This window comes from Macrobrachium rosenbergii, chromosome 20, assembly GCF_040412425.1.
Source record: "Macrobrachium rosenbergii isolate ZJJX-2024 chromosome 20, ASM4041242v1, whole genome shotgun sequence".
NCBI lineage: Eukaryota > Metazoa > Arthropoda > Malacostraca > Decapoda > Palaemonidae > Macrobrachium > Macrobrachium rosenbergii.
The window spans coordinates 46,033,030-46,055,776 of NC_089760.1; the positions used below are offsets into that span (position 1 = coordinate 46,033,030).

Here is a 22,747-nt window from a genome sequence, read left to right on the forward strand (position 1 = left end):
CTCTAAGGGGTAAAATCACATCTTAATTACTGTATATAGTGAACTTGGCTGGAAAGGCACAAGGACTTCGAATAATGCTGGAAGATGTTGGTTCTGTAGAGAGGGAACAAGCCGGGGAATTTTAGACAGAGCTATTGATAATGTTAAGTGTAAGTATCATAGGGTCCAGGTGGCATATGCAGCATTAGACTGCCATTTTGTGATGAACTAGTGTCAAAGCAAGTTATATGTATAATGGAATGGAAGGTTTGTACTATACTTAAGAAACAAAAATGGTTTTAGATTTTGTGTATTTTTTTGAGGGACCAGATGCAGTCATTTCTGATATTTGACTTTATTATTTTCTTGTATAGATTGATATCATGCTGAAGACGGCTGCAATTGTGGGTGTTACAAGTGCTCTATGGGCTGCTGGACAGCATGGATTGTCACTTTGCGGATTTTTAATACCAAAGCTTAATGGCTTACACCTGGCTGTCTTAGCTGCGGGAGTTTATTTGACAACTGGTGGAGCGCATACTCTTTGGTTAGCTTATCACACCCTTCCTCGAGACCTCAAGTAAGCTAAATCTTTGTTACTCTGAATATAATAATAATTTTCTTGAACTGGGATTCCTGTTATATACTTTAGTGTTCATATTGCTCTTGACTTTCTCACTTTGAGTTCATCTGTACCTATACAACAGGTTTTAAGAAATACTGTATGAGGTTATGTAGTATATATGTATGTATGTATATATATATATATATATATATATATATATATATATATATATATATATATATATATATATATATATATATATATATATATAAATCTCATATTGTTTTCTTAAAAACTGTATATATAAAATCTCATCCCTTTCCATATAAAGCACTCAACACTGATTTATTGTCGAACTTCAGGTGGTCCAACAACTGTGAATCCATTCAGGGTATCTCTTTATCGCTTATTCTCTTTTTATCGCTTGTTCTGTGCATGTCCATACAGTATTCGTTTAATAGACTCGGTTTATAATTCCATTATATATATATATATGTGTGTGTGTGTGTGTATATGTGTGTATATGTATATCTATGTATGTATAATATATATATATATATATATATATATATATATATATATATATATATATATATATATATATATATATATATATATATATATATATATATATATATATATATTTTATATGTTATGGTTGGAATGGGAAATGGACGGAAAACTGCCATTCCTAGATGCATTTACAGTATATGCATTTACAGAAAACCCACCTTCTTCTGTTTCCTACATTCATTTTTAAGCTACCATGATGTCTCCGTAAAGATCATGGTAGGGTGCAACTTATTCCTCAGAGGACTTAGGATATGTTCAAATGGGTACCTAGATAAAGAATTCAACACAATCCGCCAACACCTAACGCAACTGCTCTATCCACCACACATTATCGAGAGGGCTATTAACAAAGCAAATAAAATATACTATAGAGGTCCCACTCACAACAGACAAATAGATTTTAACAACAAAATAAAGCTTCCGTACAACATAAACATCCAAAAAGCCACCGAACAACTCAGATATAACAATTCCTTCATTTTCCATTATTCCAAATCCATCGGGAGCTCGCTCATTAACGTATACTTAAATAACAAAGGTGAAGAAGCCGGAGTTTACAAGATACCGTGTAGCAATTGTAATGACATTTACGTCTGGGAGACAGGTAGATCGCTTTTGCAAAGAATAACAGAGCACAAAAGATCAGTACGTTACGCTTCGGAGAGTTTGGGGATTTTCCTACATATCAGAAATATAGGCCATATCGTAAACTGGAGTGGGGGTGAGCTGGTTTTTAAAAGTAGCTGTCCATACAAAAGAAAGATGCTGGAATCTGCTATCACCAATCAAACCAACAATATGAACTTGTCAGGAGGACATTGGAAATCGGACGACATCGACGCTTTAATCCTCAGACCGCTTCTGAAGAAGGTGTTCCAGGGCACACGACCACCAGAATCGTCGGCAAACGGGAGTTAATGGGCCGAAAACCACTGAGGAACAGTTTATTCTCCTCCTCCTCAGGAAACAGTCACCTTCATACCATCGGAGACTTAATGCCACACCTATATATGCTTTGTATATATACCCTTGTAACATTTCATCTGTCCGTATTTTTCCAGTGAACATGGGCACAAGGAAGTGCCTTTGAAATATATGGTTGCAATGTTCAAATAGTGTTTTATGGGCCTTTTTATCTTCATATTATACTGTAGTATTACAGTAAAAGACATTCATATGTATACAGTATATATGTATATATATATATATATATATATATATATATATATATATATATATATATATATATATATATATATATATATATATATATATATATATATATATATATATATATATATATATATATATATATATATATATATATATATATATATGTATATATTGTATATATATAATTATATATATATACACACATGCACACAGTTGATCCCCCCTGTTCATGGGGGTAGGTGCCACGATCACCTGTGAGTACCGAAAATCCACGATATGTTGGAACTCCCCCTTTAAAAACGTTCGTAATTGCCTATTTAATAGTTCAAACACCAAAGACCACCCTCTAAAAATGCTTATGACTGCCTGTTTTAATCATTCAAATGCCAAATATGCCTTAAACTATCATCCTAAAACACATTAATATTATTTTAATTTTTAATATTACTTTGATATCATTGTAATATCATGGTAATATTGTTTTAATACCACTTTAATATCATTTCAATACTTATCATTCCTGATCTGCGTAGCTATAAGGAGGTGAGAAATAGGCAGTTATAAGCATTTTTAGAGTTGGGGGGTGTCCAACATATCGCAGATTTTCGGTATTCACAGGTGATTGTGGTACGTGAATCCCATGAATAGGGTGGTCAACTGTACACACACACACACACACACACACACACACACACACATATATATATATATATATATATATATATATATATATATAAAGGATTTTGACAAAGGAAAAATCTATTTCTGGGAGAGACCTGTGTCACCCGGTGAAATAACCTTTCAGCACTTATTTCTAGGTAAACCTATTGCTAAATATACCAGAGAAAAGCTAAAAGCTAAGCGGAGTTACTACCCCGGTGCGAGCTCCATGAAATGGAGTCGTGTATGAGAAAGGGTGAGATTGTCACAATCACAGGCCTCCGCCCTGTAAACATTCCCAATGTCAAAAGTCCCACCGAGCGAGGTGCCGTTACAAACCCCCGCACCACTCGCGGACTGTAAACAAGCCGGCGACACCCACATTCCACATTAGCACCCCATCCTGGAATGGTATTTTACCAGGGGGGGAAAAGAAGGAATCATGGGAGGTCACCCGGGTGACACAGGTCTCTCCCAGAAATAGATTTTTCCTTTGTCAAAATCCTTTTCTGGGTTTTCCGACCTGTGTCACCCGGTGAAATAATAACAGAGAAATCAAAATACCATCCTGAAACAAAAGGGAGACTTGTAGAGGAAAGTAATAAAACTAAATTTCCACAAGAGTTTTAATTATCCCAGTAGCAAGATGTGGTATTAAGATATAATAATGATATAATAAATATACTTAGATTTAATACAATATTAAAGGGTACATGAATATAAAGTCATCCTTAGATTAATGAGTACATAAAAGTGAAAATTAGGTACTAAACATTATACTTAAAACTAAGGTGGGGAAACTATGTCCCACAAGAAAATACATGTAACAATTAAATTAAACAAATAGACAGGACAAAACTATGACATGGTCAGGAGATAGGCTGTGAAGCATGCCTGACCTGGAGATGACCGAAGGGGAATAAATGAGGCAGGTAGGAGGGAGGAGAGTGACTGAGTACTAAGAAAATTTAAACTGGGGGGGAACGATGTTCCCTGCCGCCACTGTAGTGAATTTCAGAGCTTCTAGTGATTTCAGGTAGTGGCGTTTAAAAACTACGGGAGACTTCCACCCCGTGTATTTTGAAAGATCCTCGAAATTCATATAATGGAAATAGTTAGTGGAGGTGGCCACTGCTCTAATGTCATGGACTTTTGGGACTGAATCTGGGTTTGCATGTTTAATGAAATACAGGATCTGTTGCCTAATGGCTTTCAAAGAGATAGTTCCTCCCCTTCCCTTACAAACAGAGGCCCGGAAGTTATGTGTGAGGTCCTGTCAAAATAGGCTTTCAAGGTAAAGACTGGGCATAAAGACAGGTCCTGTGGGAGGGGGATGACCTTCCAGGGAGACCACCTATCTCGAGGATCTTCATTTTTAGCTAGGAACTTAGGGTGAGGAGCTAGCAACACTTCACCTGATGGAAGGAAATCAATATGATTGGGTTCTCTAGACAGGGCAGACAGTTCAGAAATTCTAGCACCTGAAGCTAAACTAATCAAAAATAAGGTCTTCCTCAATAAGTTAGTGAAAGAGCAATTATGATTATCTATTTCTGAGGCTAACTTAAGAACATCATTTAAGAACCAGGAAACCGAATTTGGGCAGGTTACTGGCCTTAAACGAGCACAGGCTTTAGGGATAGACGAAAAATAAGAGTCTGTTAAGTTAATCTTAAACCCGTGTAAAAATATCTTTTTCAAAGCTGATTTTGCTGTAGTAATGGTACTTGAGGCTAGACCTTTCTCAAATAATGACCTAAAAAATGAAATAGCTAAATTAGTGGTCATTACAGTAGCTTCAGATTCTTTTAAGAAGAGTGCTAATTTCCTAACTGCTGAGTCATATTGTCTAAGAGTGGATTCCCTTTTATCTGATTCTAGGAACAAAGTGTTAATAGGATCAATATTAGCATCCTTCTGAGCTGCAGACTTCATGAAATCCACAAAGCCAGGGCATTCTGAATTCTTGAGGAAGCTGACACAGTCTGAGTTTATACTATTTGCGTCAGTTTCGTTGGGATTTGCAAACACCAAAGCTTCAGCTCTGAAACCAGTTGCTCTTTTTGGAGCTAAATCTGACCTTGAATGTCCTGAGCTTGGAAGGACTTTCAGAATTGTTCCAATCTATGGACATTGCATCTGTGATCAGAGATATTTTGTCTTCTGATCAGAACAACAACAGCGGATGCATGCATAAAAGTGGAATGTGGGTGATGACATTACCTTGCAAGGTGGGTAGCAGACAGATTGTTTGTTTACAGTCCTGGAGATCCGACTTCCTTGAACCTCCCTGTTTAAACGGGGTTTTACTGTCTTATATGAATCACGCAGTTTCTTCAGGGTTAGAAAGACTGCCATAGCTTCCAGAACATGGGACTTTTTGACATTGGGAATGTTTACAGTGATGGCGGAGGCCTGTGATTGTGACAATCTCACCTCTTTCATACACAGACTCCATTTCATGGAGCTTGTTTACAGTCCGCGAGTGGTGCGGGGTTTGTAGTAATGTTTACTCTGGCAATTAGCTTTTTAGCTTTTCTCTGGTATATTTAGCAATAGCTTTACCTAGAAATAAGTGCTGAAAGGTTATTTCACCGGGTGACACAGGTCGGAAAACCCAGAAATATATATATATATATATATATATATATATATATATATATATATATATATATATATATATATATATATATATATATATATATATATTTTCATGATGTTGCCTTGTAATACATATATCCTCCGATAATTTTGACATATTTACTTTTTCATGTGTTATGGTGTAATGATAGTGGTTGTTGAAGTATCATATTTAGTTTGGCATCAGATCTCAAAAGAACTAATGATTAATTAACTTGATAGCATAATTTAGAATTGTTATTATAATTTTAATAGTAACATAATTTAGAACGAATATCTTTCTTGGTAAAAGCGTAGTATTTGAACACGTGTGTGTGTGTGTGTGTGTGTGTGTGTGTGTGTCCAGGAAGGGCTTGTTTCATTTCAATTGTCATCAGTTCAGATAAGAGCGAGCGCTTTGTTTTGGGTTAGTGATGACAGGTTGCGAAAACAAACGCCGATTCGTCCCATACGGGCTCGAGACAAGTGATTTCACGTTGTTGCATGTATGCCACTTGGAGAGAAAGAATACGTGTCCTGATCAATTATGTCATGTTTTGTAAGATTGCATTCAAAATGTTTTGCTGGGATGACGTAACTTTCCTTCTAGAAGCTTCTCTCCATTGTATCTCGCACCCAAAACGCTTTAATGACGTCACTTCCCTGCTTCTAGAACTTTTGTATCTCGCACCCAAAATGCTTTAATGACATCATGTAATTGTTTCACGTGTTACTGGAATCCTAAAATCTATTTCATTCTGATATCTGAGACCAGTTGAATTGGTACCCTCTCTCTCTCTCTTGTTCTTAGAAAGAGATGTTTTAACGTAGTTTTGTGGTCACATATTAACATTAACTTTTGAGATCTGAATTTAGCAAAGTTATTTAGTTCGTAACGGCGCCTGGTAAAAAAGTGTGTATTGTGTAACGCAGCTGCAGCAAGTGATTTACAGAGGTTTTCACAAGTTGTGTAAGGTAACGTGAATTTTACTTATTAATACCATGGTATGATAAGTTAGGAAATTTTGAACAAGTGAAATCATTATTGGTAAATCTTATGTGTATTTTGGTGTGTTTTTCTATTTACAATCTCTTTATATTTTCACATTTTTTGTGTTTGTGATGTAACATTTATTTACATAGCATTTTAAATATTTCTTGGTAATTTAACATTGCATATGTAATTTAACATTGCATATTTGATTTTGATATCTCATGTGTTAAGATTTTCTTTTTAAATCTTGAGTAATCCTTGATAGTTTAAATTTTGCTTGATTAATTTAAATTCTTGATAAAGTTTTTGTGAATTAGTTTTGTTTCATAACTTAATTCAAGAATTAATTAAGTGTTGTGTTATTTTCAAGTAATAATAAATTTTTCAGATTGTGAATTCTAATTAATTGTGAATTCTAATTATAAACTTTGAATTTGAAAATAAATTTTTGTATTTAACATTTTTAGAAAAAAAGTGTTTCATTTATTGATCACCAGTGAATAGGATTGATTGTGTGTGCATAAGGCAAAGTGATAAACATGTTTTGTTCTTTTAGTTTTGCTAAAGTGAATTAAGACCAGGGAAACAGAGTTTTTTGATGGAGTGATGCCCTTTTACTCTAAAAGATTTCTAGTTTAAATTTTGATACCTCACACATATTCTGATGAACTTAGTTTGATTTTTCAAGTGATTGATAAATAAGTTTTTCCTAAGGGATCACTGTTACCTTTAGAGTACTCAGTCGTAATAAAGGGATTTTGACAAAGGAAAAAGGGATTTTGACAAAGGAAAAATGGATTTTGACAAAGGAAAAAGGGATTTTGACAAAGGAAAAATCTATTTCTGAGGAAGGCCCCGTGTCACCCGGTGAAATTCCATACTAACACGAATTTCTAGGTATAAATTGCTAGATATACCAGAGAAAAAGAGCTTTCAGGAATGCTGGGGTTACTACCCCCAGATCGAGCGTCTTCCCTAAGGAAGACGTCGGTATAACCAAGGGTGAGTGAAAGGATCACAACCACAGAGCTACACTCGATAGATATCCCCATGTCAAAACTCCTCGAAGAGAGCGGTGAGCCGTTACAGCCCCCACGCACAGGCGTCCGCCAGGCCGGCGACACCAGCGCCACCTACATCATTCCAGACTAGCACCACCCCCAGGCTTGGCATGTGCAAGTAGGGGGGGAGCGGAAGCCACTTCTGGGAGGGTCACCGGGTGACATGGGGCCTTCCTCAGAAATAGATTTTCCTTTGTCAAAATCCCTTTTCTGAGTCCAGCCCGTGTCAGCCGGTGAAATAGTGATAGAGAATCATGCCAAGACTGCAAACTACAAGGAAACAAAAGGTGATCTGAAGAAAAACACAAGCTATGGAAATGGATTTAATGAGGATATCTCTCACATGAAAAAATGAATATTAACATGAAAATACAGTAATACGACCTTAAAAGTAGAATACAAAGTCAATACACCAAACAATATGGCAGGCAAAATACATTCAAAAATACTTAAGATTATAAGGCAAAATACTTTCAAAAATACTTAAGGTTATAAGGAGTAAATATGAACTTATAACTAAACATAAGAGAGACATCTACAACACGAGAAAATTTATGGGGTACATGGAGCAAAATAAAAACAGCCCAGTACCCCTAAGACAATCCAAAATTACAGCATGTCAAAATACAGTCCCCAAAAGATAATAAAAAGACAATAATAATATCAATATGAGGAGCAAGGCAGTGAGGCATGATCATCCAGAAGGGCAGGCAGAGAAGTAAATGAGGCAGGGGGCCGGGGGGGAGGGGGAAGGATAAAGGATAATGGATAATTAAGGTGGGGGAATGACACCCCCCACAGCCACTATAGAAAATTTCAGGGCTTCGAGTGATTTTAAATAATGGCGTTTAAACACTAGAGGTGATTTCAACCCGTATATTTGGTAAGTTCTGAAAAATCCATATTATGAAAATAATTAGTGGAAGTAGCTACTGCACAAATATCATGAACCTTAGGGACTGAATCCAGGTTAGCTTGTTTAATGAAATACAGAATTTGTTGCCTTATTGCATTTAATGAAAGAGTTCCACCTTTCTCTCTGATAAAAAGAGGACCCGACTTACACTGTGGAGTTCTTAAAAGGTAAGACTTTAAGGTATAGACTGGGCATAAGGACTGGTCCTGTGGAAGGGGCACCACCTTCCAAGGAGACCACCTGTCTTGAGGGTCCTCATTTTTAGCTAAAAATCTATGATCAGGAGAAAGGAGGGCTTCTCCGGACGGGAGGAAACTAACAAAATCATCACCTCTAGAGAGAGCCGACAGCTCTGAAATTCTGGCACCTGAAGCCAAGCTAATCAGAAATAAAGTTTTCCTTAACAGATCCAAATAAGTGCATTGAGAGTTGTCAATCTCAGATGCTAACTTAAGCACATCATTGAGGAACCACGTAACAGAATGTGGGCATGATACGGGTCTCAGAAGAGCGCATGCTCTAGGAATAGATGAAAAGTAAGAATCTGTAAGGTCAATTTTAAAACCATATAAGAATACCTTCTTCAGGGCTGACTTAGCTGTGGTAATAGTGGCCGGGGCAAGGCCTTTTTCAAACAATGATCTAAAGAAGGTAACTGCTAGGTTAGTAGTCATGGTTTTGGGCTTCAGATGTCTTCAAAAAGAGGCCAATTTCTTGACTGCTGAGTCATATTGTCTGAGAGTAGAATCTCTCTTGTCTGATTCTAAAAACAGAGTGTTAATGGGGTCAATGTTTGCTCCCCTTTGAGCTGCGAACTTTATAAAGTCCATAAAACTAGGGCATTCTGAATTTTTGAGGAAGCTGACACAGTCTTGGTTTGTACTGTTTGGGTCAGTTTGGGATTGGGAATCAAGACTCCGCAACCCGAGTTCCTGAAGAAGAGGGAACCAATTGCTCTTCGGCCAGTAGGGGGCTACCAGGGCTAGTTGACCTTTGAATGACCTGAGTTTGTGCAGTACTTTCAACAGCAAATTTATTGGGGAAACAGATAAATCTTCTCCCAATTGTTCCAGTCTATGGTCATTGCGTCCGTGGCATACGCCTGAGGATCCAGGTTCGGGGCCACATAACAGGGAAACTTGAAGTTGCTCTCTGTTGCGAACAGATCCACTTGGAGACCCGGAACCTGGCAAATCCAATTGAAAGACTCTCCGTCCAGAGACCACTCCGTCTCCAACGGAGTGGTCCTGGACAGGGAATCTGCCACCACGTTCCGCACCCCGCTAGGTGGGTGGCTGACAGATGCCAGCTGTGCTTGTTCGCCAGGGAGAAAATAGCTACCATAACCTGGTTCACTCGACCTGATTTGGAGCCGCCCCTGTTGATGCAATGAACTACCACGGCGCTGTCCAACACCAGTCTGATATGAATCCGGCTGGGGGGGGCGGATTTTCTTTAAGGTTAGAAATACCGCCATAGCTTCCAAGGTGTTTATATGGAACCGTTGAAACATTGTGGACCACGTTCCTTGTACTTTTGTTTTGGCGAATACCCTCCCCAGCCGCTAATGAGGCGTCCGTGTGAACTACCAGCACCGGAGGTGGGAACTGAAGCGGAACTGTCTTGGACAGGCCGCTGACTGTGGACCAAGGCCGCAGTCTCGCCTTTAAAATCCGGGGATGGAGGAGACCTTGTCTCTGAGCCTGACATTGGCTCGACTCTGCCACACTCTGTTTATGTCTTTTAGTTTTGCTTTTAAGAGCAGGTCCGTCACTGAGGCAAACTGAAGGAACCGAGGATTCTTTCTTGGGCCCGGCGGGATGCTGCTTTGTCTCTCAGGAATTTCCTGGTAAGGAGGCTATCTCCTTCCGCTTGGGAGGCGGGAGGGATAACGTGTGAGAGGACAGATCCCACTGAAGACCCAGTCACTGAAACCGGGACTCCGGAGTCAGGCGGGACTTCTCTCTGTTCAGTTGAAAACCTAACGACTCCAGGAAGTTGATGACCGTGGCCGTGGCCTTCCGGCATTCTAGAACTGTTGGTGCCCAAATTATCCAATTGTCTAGGTGCGCTGCTAGGGATATCCTCGGGACCGGAGTTGCTGAACTACCGTGTCCGCCAGTTTTGTAAATATCCTGGGTGCAATATTTAGACCGAAAGGCATGACCCTGAAGGAGTAGGCTTGATTCCCGAGTCTGAAACCCAGGAATGGAGAGAAGCTCCGCGCAACCAGGACGTGATAGTAAGCATCTGAAAGATCGATAGAGGTGGTGACGGCTCCACGCGGAAGTAGAGTCCGTACCTGTGCTACCGTAAGCATGCGAAATTTGTCGCATTTTATGTAATGATTTAGACGCGACAGATCCAGAATCACTCTTTGCTGATCGAAGTCTTTCTTGGGAACAGTGAACAACCTGCCTTGAAATTTGAGGTGCCTTACTTTCTTTATTGCTCGCTTGTTGAGCAGTTCCGCCACATAGTCCTGTAGGACTCTTGAGGGTGGCTGGTAAAACCTGATCAGAGGAGGGGGGTCCTTGGTCCAGCTCCAACCTAGACCTTTGGACACAATGCTGTGTGCCCAAGGGCTGAAGGACCACTGGTCTCTGAACCAGTAAAGGCGACCACCTACCTGACTGTTCTCAGTGGGAGGAAGAGGGTTTGTTTCCTCTACCACGTCCAGGTTTACCTCTTGGGGCGATGTTGGACTTGCCTCTGTAAGGGGTCCAACCTCTTCCCCCTTGCACTCTATTAAGGCCGTGAAAGAACCCACGGCCTTCATAGGTAGGATTGTACGCCGGTGAGGCAACGTACGAGGGTGCAGCAAGGGAATGGGCTGGTTGGACCAGCACGTATTGTTGGGGATGAGCTTTAGAGGTGGAGGGCTGCGCGACTGCTGAGACCGGGACAGCTTGAACTACCGTCTGATGATGGGCCTCTTGTGTCTCTGAACCGCTTACCACTCTTTAGTCTGGGGGCCGCCAGATTCTGTGGTCTTAAGCTTGTAAGCTGAGATACCCCAGTGAGAGCGAAGACTCTGGTTGGCTCTAGTAGCCTCCCTCAGCACACTGGCTACCTCTTTCTCTGGGAAGAGGTTAGGGCCCCAGATAGAGCTCTTCATGAGCTTGTTAGGCTCATGACGTATGGTGGCTTCAGCAAAGATGAATTTCCTGCATTCTAGCTTAGCCATCATAAAGTCAAAAAGGTCTGTCTGAAACCCTGCTAACAGGGATTTAGCCAGAACCTGAAAGAAGGGCTCATCTGCACAGGAGACGGCAGTCGCTTCTGTGAGGCAGACGGAGTTCAAGGACCGGGCTAGCCTAGTCCGGGCCTCAAATTCTGTCTTCAGCAAGGCTTCTGGGAGCTTAGGAAGCTGTTAAGCTGAACTGGGTAGGCCTGCACAGTAGCGTCCAGCTTTCCCACAGTAAAGGTGGACGGCGTCTCTCCAGAACTCCTCACCCCCTGGGAATACCAGGGATGTGGAGTCTGTCTCCCTTAATTGAGGCAAGGGGTTGCCGTCAAAGCATGCTCGAGCCGTAGCCAGAGCCACTTTGTTTAGGCATGGAGTTGGCAACTTATCACCCAGGGCGAACATGGTGTAGTTGCCCTTGAAAGGTGTAAGCTTTGTGTTGTCTGCCTGCCACTCCGTAAGAGTGCGCAGGAGAGCCGACTGAGCTTGGTCCCTAGGGAAGATCACTGTCTCTCTAGGGACCTTGTCTGAGAATGTACCCAGGCTTCCTCCGTCAGCCTAACGAAGCCTGGGTAAGGGGGCAGGAGATCGGGAGGAAAGAACTCAAGTTCCTCTAACCGTCTCGTGCCAAGACCTTCAACAGTCAATGTACCCTCGTGCTGAATGGCACGAAGGGCAAAACACCAAGGGTTCCCGACATCGAAAGGAGGGAGATCAGCCGTGTCAGGGATAGCATACTGTGGTTCGACTCCGCCAGGGCGAGCCACTCCCGCCAGTATATTATCATGGCTGTGAAGTTTCTCAGAAATTTGGGAGAACTTCGACTCGACCTCCGCCGAGAACCTCTCGAACGAGTTTGCAAACGCCTCCGGGTCAAAGGCAGGCTGGCGAGGAGGGCTTGGTTTTGATGCCCTCTTACTTGCGCCTTTGCCGGAGGTTCCAGGTTTGCTCCCGGAGGCTACAGGTACGGGGACCTTAGCCTTCGACGGGGGGAAAGGAGATGCTTTCCTGGAAGACGAGGACTTAAAGCCCTTCGCCTTCCATGAAGTCTTCAGCTTCAACTTAGGGACAGCTGATGGAGCCCTGTCACCCAAGGTGGAAGACTTAACAAAACCTGAAAATGAAGATACAGAGGAAGATGGGGAATCAAAAAGGGCGCCCGCCCCCGCAACCTCACTTACCTCGCTACCTACCACTTGGTCCGGCTCTGTGTTCATCGGTTCCAGGTCCAAGTCTAACGCGGCGACATCCTCCGACACCTCCGCATAAAGGATGTCCTCTTGGGGTGGCTGGGTCGCATCCCGGATCTGCTGAATGATGGGGTTGGCCAACTCCTCGGGAACCGCAGCAGCCACCAGGCGCGAGGTAAAGCAGGTCCAACTTAGCGTCGAGGACATAAGGCTTCCCCGACGGAACATTTCTTCCAAACCCAGCCACCCAGGCACGGAGAGACTCAAGGAAGTCTTCTTGGAGGACTCGTCCGCCTGTAAGAAAACGGACAATTAGGGTTGAGCGGAAATATAAGCCCGAAAACCATATAAGCACTACACAGATATGAGGAGCGTAAGAAATGAAAGCTATATCTTACCGACTCGTCCTGGATGCCAGCGCACAAGAGCGAAGCAAACCTCACAGCCGTCGGTGCCAAACAATGAGGTCATCCAACCGGACCGCACAGCCAGCGTGGGTCGGCTCACCACATGCCCATACGGTTGCTGGAGAGAAGCGGTGCACCCCAGCTCCTCACAGCGAACAGTCTGTAAGTGTAAAAAGTACATGAACCTACCACTCTAAGCAACCTAAAGCTGGAAGGCCATGGGATTTCAACTTACCACCGGAATGTTCGGTGGAGAAGAAAAACCCCTCGTCAGAGACGAGACCACCAAGCCATAAAATAAACAGAGTGGAAGGCAAGATACTCCCGGTCACCGGAATACTCGGCGGAACGGAAGGTTTGAGACAACAGGGACCCACCACAAGGGCTGCCAGCAAAAAAGACGGCGGAACCCCAGGGTGGAGCACCGGACTCAATAAACACATAAAATAAGTGAAGTGGCGGAGTGAGAAGCCCACTCCGCTAGATAATATAAATATATATAAGATACAAGTGATGGTAATAATGAGAAAATCACCTCCGGAGACCGGAGGTATCCCTCTCTCCCTCTCACTCTCTCTCTCTCGAACCTCCCCGCCAGAGAAACAAAGGTGGGTGAGGTGCCCGTCATGAAAGGCCAAGTATAATATAAGCCGGAGCAGGCGCCAACGACCCAACCAAAGCAACCCGACGGAGAGTGGACAAGACCAAAGAAAGAATGTTCGAAACCCGCTCGATCTTGGAGAGTGGCAAACGAAACATCAAAACAAACACAGCGCTGCTGGGGACTAGTTCTGGGAGGGAACGAATCTCTCCACCAGAGGAAGTCCCCAACTCGGAGAAAACGCCATCTAGCGTCACCCGCACGAGAAAAGGCAAGAGCTGGCCTGAGATGAGGGGGAGGGAGGGTGGTGGGGTAGGGAAGAGGGTAGGCTAAGAAGAGTGAAAACAGGAGACAAGGGAAATAATTCACCCGCTCAACTGCAATCACACCACTCCACGCCAAGAAACATAATCTGAGCTTGGCAGGACAAGCCTACTCCTGAGGGAAGGGATGCGACCAAGAACTCAACGCCCGACTCCTGACTAGGCAAAGCCTAGGTAAACACCTGTGCTTAGGCATGGCCTAGGCTAACGGAAAGGAGTAAGGGAGGGTGGAGGAAGGAATAACAGGGAGAGAAATTCTGTGCGAGAACCAACCAGGACCGAAAGGAGGGGGCAAAAAAGCAAATAGCCTAGAGGAGGCACACCCAATGAACTCTACCCCTTCAAAGAAGGGGAGAACAAAGGGGCTCACTCTGCCACCCCAAAAACGGCCACTGGAGGAAACAGCGACAAAACTCCCACAACCTGATGATCCGCCCCACACCTAACCTATGAGGAGGCGAGAGGACAAGGAAGCCATACGAGCCTAACATTATGAAAGGCAAGGAGAAAAACCCACACACAATATAAAATAAAAACCATCACAATAAACACAATATACAAAAAATTATATTCCAAGAATAATGTGCTCATGCGAGGTGCGTAGCCTAACTCCGAGGAGCGGCCAGACATAGAGCTGGCGCTAAACCACGAAGAAACAACAATATATATATATAGCACCAACGCAAAAAAAATAATAATAATAATAGTAAATAAGTAAGACCAACCTGGGAACTCATCCTGGAGGAGACCTAAGCGGGGAATGACAGGAACCCTATAAGGGGACTCGTTATGGGGGTCATTAAATTAAACAAAACTCCAATAAAACCCCGCCCAGGAAACACCGCCAGGAAGAGATCCAGTGGGGAAAAAGATAAGTAATATAACGACAAGGAGACAACCCTGACAGAAAAGACTGAAGGGGCAACCTCACGGTCGGCATGGCTGGCTAGGGGACGCCGTGGCGTCATAACAACAATCTCATAATTGTGAAATATGGACAGATGCAGCCAAACTTATCGAAAAAACCCCACAATAAGATGGTACTTAACTTAGAGATGGTGAAACTGCTAGAAGACATGGCGAAAAGCAGGAAAACACCCAAAATAGCACAAGCACAAAAATCTTGGTGATGATAATCACGTGCTAGAAAATGGAATGATGTAGGTGGCGCTGGTGTCGCCGGCCTGGCGGACGCCTGTGCATGGGGGCTGTAACGGCTCACTGCTCTCTTCGAGGAGTTTTGACATGGGGATATCTATCGAGTGTAGCTCTGTGGTTGTGATCCTTTCACTCACCCTTGGTTATACCAACGTCTTCCTTAGGGAAGACGCTCGATCTGGGGTTAGTAACCCCAGCATTCCTGAAAGCTCTTTTTCTCTGGTATATCTAGCAATTTATACCTAGAAATTCGTGTTAGTATGGAATTTCACCGGCTGACACAGGGCTGGACTCAGAAAATCTATTTCTGAGGGAGGCCCTGTGTCAACCCGTGAAATTCCTTTCTTCTGCAATTTCTGAGTATATTACATATTAATAAATATACCAGAGAAAAAGCTTATCAGGAATGCTGGGAATTACTTCAAGAGGAGGTAAGCAATCTTATACCAAGAAGGCATCGGTATGGATAAGGGGTGGTGAAGAAATCACAACCACAGAACCACACTCGAAAGACATCCCAATGGCAAAATCCCTCGGAAGAGCGGATACTGCTGTAGCTCCCACACTCACCCGCCCCCAAGCGGCGACCTAGCGCCATCTGAGCTCATTCCAGTCTAGCACCACCCTCCGGCTTGGCATGCCAAAGCAGGTGGGGAAACCAGATACTGGGAGGTCACCGGGTGACACAGGGCCTCCCTCAGAAATAGATTTTCCTTTGTCAAAATCCCTTTTCTGAGTTCGTCCCTGTGTCACCCGGTGAAATAGTAACGGAGAATCATGCCAAGACTGCCAAGATATAAAATAAACAAAAAGGTGATCATGAACAAAAACACATGCTATGAAAAAATAGATTTAATATGATATCTCAGCAAAGCAAAGAGAATCAAATCACAGGTAAGTATGCAGGTGGAACAAAAACACCCAACAATACAATGTCATAGACAGGTAAATATATACTATCCATAAGAAAACACAAATATACCTTATACAGTATCAAAAATGTGAGGTATCTGAAATAAAATAAAATAACACAAGTACCTCTAGGCTTAAATCTAAATACACAGCATAACAAAACACAATCACCAAGACAAACAATAATAATGGCAATACTAGTATCAATTATGAGGAGCAAGGCAGTGAGGCATGATTGATCCAGGAGAACAGGCAGAGAAATAAATGAGGCAGGCGGGCGGGGAAAGGATAAGGGTTAAGGATAATTAAGGTGGGGGATGACACTCCCACAGCCACTGTAAAATTTCAGAGCTTGGTGATTTTTAGATAGTGGCGTTTAAACACTAGAGGTGATTTCCATCCCGTATACTTGGTAAGTTCAGCAAAATCCATATTATGAAAATAATTAGTAGAGGTAGCTACCCTTGGGATATCATGAACCTTAGGAACTGAATCCGGGTTGGCCTGTTTAATGAAATACAGAATTTGCTGTCTTATAGCATTCAAAGAAAGAGTTCCACCTTTTTCCCTGATAAAGAGAGGACCCGACATACACTGCGGAGTTCTTTGTAAGTGAGCCTTTAGGGTAAAGACTGGGCATAAGGACTGGTCCTGTGGAAGAGGCACCACTTTCCAGGGGGACCACCTGTCCTGAGGGTCTTCTTTTTTCGCTAGGAACCTATGATCAGGGGAAAGGAGAACTTCTCCCGACGGGAGGAAATCAATGTGATCACCACCTCTAGAGAGAGCAGATAGCTCTGAGATTCTGGCACCTGACGCTAAGCTAATCAGAAACAAGGTCTTCCTCAACAGATCCAGATAAGAGCATTGTGAGTTATTAATATCAGAGGCTAATTTTAGAACATCGTTGAGGAACCAGGTAACAGAATGTGGGCGTGTTACCGGCCTCAAACGGGATGGAGGAAAAGTATGAATCTGTAAGGTCAATCTTAAAACCATACAAAAATACCTTCTTCAGGGCTGATTTAGCTGTAGTAATAGTGGCCGGAGCTAGGCCTTTTTCAAACAATGATCTAAAGAAGGTAACCGCTAGGTTAGTAGTCATAGTCTGAGCTTCAGATGCCTTCAAAAAAGATGCTAATTTTTTTTGACTGCTGAATCATATTGCCTGAGAGTAGAATCTCTCTTATCGGATTCTAGAAACAGAGTGTTAACAGGGTCAATGTTGCTCCCTTTTTAGCAGCAAATTTTATAAAGTCCATAAAACTAGGGCATTCTGAATTTTTAAGGAAGCTGACACAGTCTTGGTTTGTACTACTTGGGTTAGTCTGGGTTTGGATATCTGATGACACCGCAACTTGAGCTCCAGAAGCAGAGGAACCAGTTGCTCTTCGGCCAATGGGGGCTACCAGGGCTAGTTGGCCCTTGAATGACCTGAGTTTGTGCAGTACTTTCAACAACATGTTTATTGGGGAAACAAGTAGATCCTCTCCCAATTGTTCCAATCTATGGTCATTGCGTCCGTGGCGTGCATGGGGGTCCAGATTGGAAGCCACATAACAGGGAAGCTTGTGATTGCTCTCTGTGGCGAACAGATCCACTTGGAGTCCCAGAACCGGCAGATCCAATTGAATTTCCCGTCCAGAGACCACTCCGTCCAACGGGTAGTTCTGGACAGAGAATCCGCCTCCACGTTCCGCACCCCGCTAGGTGGGTGGCTGACAGATGCCACCCGTGCTTGTTATTAGGAGAAGATAGCTAATATCACCTGATTTCGCGACTCGATTTGGAGTCGCCCCTGTTTATGCAATGAACCACCACGCAATATCTAACACCATATAGAGGGATGAATAAATTTGTTTTTATTTAGCATTTCCCAACGTTTTGTGTGTGAGAGAGAGAGAGAGAGAGTGTAATTGTCGTTAGTGAGTGCTTCACATTGTTGGAAGAGGATGAGGTCGTTAGGTTGTTTACGGTGCTGTCTGTCTGTGCAAATGTCGAGGGAGTTTTTTTTCGGTTTTTTTGAGAGTCTTGAGCTGAGTTCTGTGCAAGGCAGACATTGATGGTGCATGATTATTGTATGTTCCATGAGTCGTCGTGTTTTCTGTTGGATGTCATTGTTGTCTGTGCATGTGTCTCTTTCTTTTTGCTCGTTTTTTTTGGTTGGAAGTCTGTTTTCCGGTTGTTTGTGAATTTTGTCTACTGTGTTGGCGACCGTGGACACCCTCAACCATCTCCCAGCAACCGAGGATCATAGTGAGTATTGTATGTGGTTATATGTTAGGGTGTATCTGTGTTGTGTATTGTTTTTTGTGTTTTAAAATCCCGCCACATAATATTTGGCGCCCAACGTGGGGCTGTTGTATAATAGCCTTTAGGATTGTTTGTGATGGGTAGAGTGAGTAGTAGGTCAGGATGAGTGAGATAGAGAAACTGAGAGAGAACTCCGGTGGCTAGGGAACTCCAGGGTAGGCTGGAGGAGGAGAATGGGAGGCTGAGGTGAGAATGAGGAGTTGAGGAGTCAGTTGGAGGAGATGGGGGGAATGCTAAGAAGTGCAAAAGAAGAAATGAAAGGGATGAGATGAAAGAGTCCGAAGAGAGAATGGATAAAAGTTGGAGGAATGATGAAAGGTGTGGAAGAAATGGTGAAAGGTATGTTCAAAGGGTGTTTTTGGAGAAGGGGCTGTTGGAGGCAGGTTCTTTGGAACGTGTGAAGGGCAAGAGAGAAAGAAAAGAAGAAAGTGAATGGAAGCGTGAGTGATGAAAGTGATATGGGAATAGGAAGTAAGAAACGAGGGAATGAGAGGCAGGGTAAGGAAAAGGGAATGAAAAGCAAGGGAAGGAACAGAGGGAAAGTAAGGATAAGTCAGGGGAAGAAAAAGGGAAGAAGGAAAGGAAACTGGTAAGAAGGGTAAGGAAGTGGGAAAGGCAGGAAAGAAGGGAGAGGGTGAAGGCAGTAGTGATAGTGAGGTGGATGGAGGTGAGTGGATAAAAGTGGATAAAAAGGGGGAAGAAGAGTGTAATGAGTAAGATGAATGTAAGTGCAGAAGTGGACTCTTTGTATTCGGAAGAGGGTATGAAAGGACAGAGTGAAAGTAGTGAAGTGAGAGTGAAAGTGAGAAAGAAGTGAGAAAGGCTATGTATGTGAGGAGGTACCCGGTGTGAAAAGTATAATGGGTATGGAAGTAGGGATGTGCATGATTTCTTTAGGGAGTATGAAAGGTTTTGTCAGGATAAGTATGGGGAAAGTAAGAGAGTGTGGGCACGAGAATTAGGAGAATATTTGACTGGGTTTTTGCTTGATATGTATAGGGTTATTATGAGTGTGGGAGATGTTGAGTATGACAAGGTGAAAGCTAGACTAGTTGAGCAAGCGAGGCGTATGAAAGCTAAGTGTTAAGTATAAGAGGAAGAATGAATTTGATGAGGCAAGAATGAAAGCTGGGAAACCTTGTCACTGTATGCTTGTAGGCTGGAGACGTTGGCAAGGAAGAAGTTTTGGGGATGATGGGATAGATGAATGTAAGGAGTTAGTACGGAAGTTGTTAGGACAGTGCCAGATGGAGTTAGAGAATTTGTGAACTTGAAGCGGAAGGAGAAGAAAAGATGGACAAAATGAAAGGTTGACTTGGGGAGAAATTTTGGAAATTGTAGAAGATTATGAGCTTGACAGGGTTATAAAAGAGAGCAGACGTGTAAGTGTAAGGGCTGGGGTAGATGAGAGAGTACCAGAGTTTGGAAGATTTAGGGATGCAGTGTTGAGGGGCCCAATGAGAATGGCCGATAGTGTAATAGATAGGAGTGTAAGAGCAAGTAATGTGGAGGTGCCAGTGAGGATGAATGGTGGGTTTGTAAAGGAACAACGGGTTGGACGGGTTAGGGATAGTAGTGTACAAAGGGAAGGTCGATGAGTGGAAGTCGAGCGAAGTGTTTTAGATGTGGAAAGGAAGGACATACAAAGAATGAGTGTAGGTGGGCTTTAGGAGCGTGTTTCAATGTGGGCAACCAGGACATTTGGTAAGGGAGTGTACGAAAGATAGGGGTTAAATGCTGTCAGGTGCGGACAGGTGGGTCATATTGCTAATGGTTGTAGGGGTACCAGTGAATGTAATATGTGGCAACTGTGGTAAGAATGGGCATTATGCAAGAATGTGTTCAGAACCGAGAGGCGAAGTGTGACGAATGTGCAATGGAAGGGCATGTATCAAGTGTATGTAGATAAAAGAGGGTGACTCAGGAAACTGAGTGTGAAGGGGTTTAAATGGGTGGATCCTCCAGGATGCAAGCGGTGCGTGTGATGCATGTAATGAGGGGTTGTTGCATGAGGAGGCTTTGCTGGAAAGACTGACGAGTGCATGAAGCAATTTGTTTTGATAGAGTATGGTAGGAAACGTAAGAAAGGGAAGAACGTTCTAAACTGAATGGTCGTAAGTTGTGTGATAGGGTGTGAATGCCAAAGTGAAAATGAGTGATAAAGCGTGTAATAATCAGATGAATGGGATGGTATGAATAGAACGTATAGCATATGCATTATTTGTTATAATTGAGTTGACTGAACGTGTAGGGGTTAGTGAACGGTTGGAGGTGAGCGAAAGTGTAAGAGTAAGAGAGCGTAGCAGTAATATACTCTGATTGAAAGCATGAATGAATCGTTGCAAGAATTGGAAAGGTCAATGAGCACCTTGGGATGGGTTAGTTGAAGAATTGGGGGGGTATTTGGGAAACGAGTTAGAGGGTATAGATGAGATTGTGGATGAAATTGAGTGTGTAATAGTGAAGAAGATAGCGTGAATCTGAGAGAGAATGGAGGAGAAGATGTGAGTTTGAATGTTGCTAGAAGAGGGAATGATTCTGAGAGAATGATTGCATGCCCATGAACGCGATCTAGAGGACCTGCTAGTGAGCATCCGTGGGTGTTGCGTAAGGCGATTTGAAAGAGGTGTGAAAGGTGTTGGTTGGGAAATGCTAAAAGGGGGAGAAATATAGAGGGATGAATAAATTTGTTTTATTTAGCATTTCCCAACGTTTTGTGTGTGAGAGAGAGAGAGAGAGAGAGAGAGAGAGAGAGAGGGAGAGTGTAGAGAGAATAATTGTCGTTAGTGAATGCTTCGTTGTTGGAAGAGGATGAGGTCGTTAGGTTGTTTACAGTGCTGTCTGTCTGTGCAAATGTCGAGGGAGTTTTTTTCGGTTTTGAGAGAGTCTTGAGCTGAGTTCTGTGCAAGGCGGACATTGATGGTGCATGATTATTGTATGTTCCGTGAGTCGAGTGTTTTCTGTTGGATGTCATTGTTGTCTGTGCATGTGTCTCTTTCTTTTTGCTCGTTTTTTTGGTTGGAAGTCTGTTTTCCGGTTGTTTGTGAATTTTGTCTACTGTGTTGGCGACCGTGGACACCCTCAACCATCTCCCAGCAACCGAGGATCATAGTGAGTATTGTATGTGGTTATATGTTCGGTGTATCTGTGTTGTGTATTGTTTTTTTGTGTTTTAAAATCCCGCCACAACCAGCCTGATGTGAATCTTGCCGGCGGGGCAAAGTTTCTTCAGAGTTAGAAACACTGCCATAGCTTCCAAGGTGTTTATATGGAACTGTCGAAACATTATAGACCATGTCCCTTGTACTTTTTGTTTTGGTGAGTACCCTCCCCAGCCACTTAATGAAAACGTCTGTGTGGATTACCAGAGCTGGGAGAGGAAACTGAAGAGGACAGACTTGAAAGGCCTTTGACTGTGGACCATGGTCGAAGCCTTGTCTTCAAGATTTGCGGGATTGAAGAGACTCTGTCTCTGAGCCTGACATTGGCTCGTCTCCTCACGCCACACTCTGTTTATGTCTTTTAGTCTTGCTTTCAAGAGCAGGTCTGTCACTGAAGCAAACTGAAGAGAGCCGAGAATCCTCTCTTGAGACCGGCGGGATGCTGCTTTGCCCTTCAGAAATTTTCTGGTAGCGGCGGCTATCTCCCCTCCGCTTGGCATGGCGGGAGGGATAGCCTGTGCGAGGTTAGGTCCCACTGGAGACCCAGCCACTGAAACCGAGACTCCAGAGTCAGGCGGGACTTCTCCCTGTTCAATTGAAAGCCTAATGACTCCAGGAACTCGATCACTATGGCTGTAGCCTTCCGGCACTCCTGTGTAATTGGGGCCCAGATTATCCAATCGTCCAGGTATGCTGCTAGGGAGATCCCCGGGACCGTAGCTGCTGAACAACTGTTTCCGCCAGCTTCGTGAAATATCCTGGGGCTATATTGAGCCAAAAGGCATAACCCTGAAGGAGTAGGCCTGTTTCCCTAGTCTGAAACCCAGGAAGGAGAGAAGTTCTGCGCAACCGGGGCGTGATAATAAGCGTCTGAAAAGATCGATAGAGGTGGTGACGGCTCCAAGACACAGTAATGTCCGTGTTGAGCAACTATAAGCATGCGAAATTTGTCGCA

At 43.1% G+C, this 22,747-nt stretch overlaps 1 protein-coding gene across 1 annotated transcript in view; it reads left to right on the forward strand.

Moving 5' to 3' along the window:
• Window positions 1–22,747, forward strand: part of LOC136849330 (long-chain fatty acid transport protein 4-like) — a 431,083-nt gene that overhangs the window by 40,090 nt on the left and 368,246 nt on the right. Inside the window, exon 2 of the mRNA XM_067122690.1 lies at window positions 354–559. Within this exon, the coding sequence (XP_066978791.1) occupies window positions 363–559 (197 nt within the window). The 5' untranslated portion in view covers window positions 354–362. The remainder of the gene's footprint in view (window positions 1–353; window positions 560–22,747) is intronic.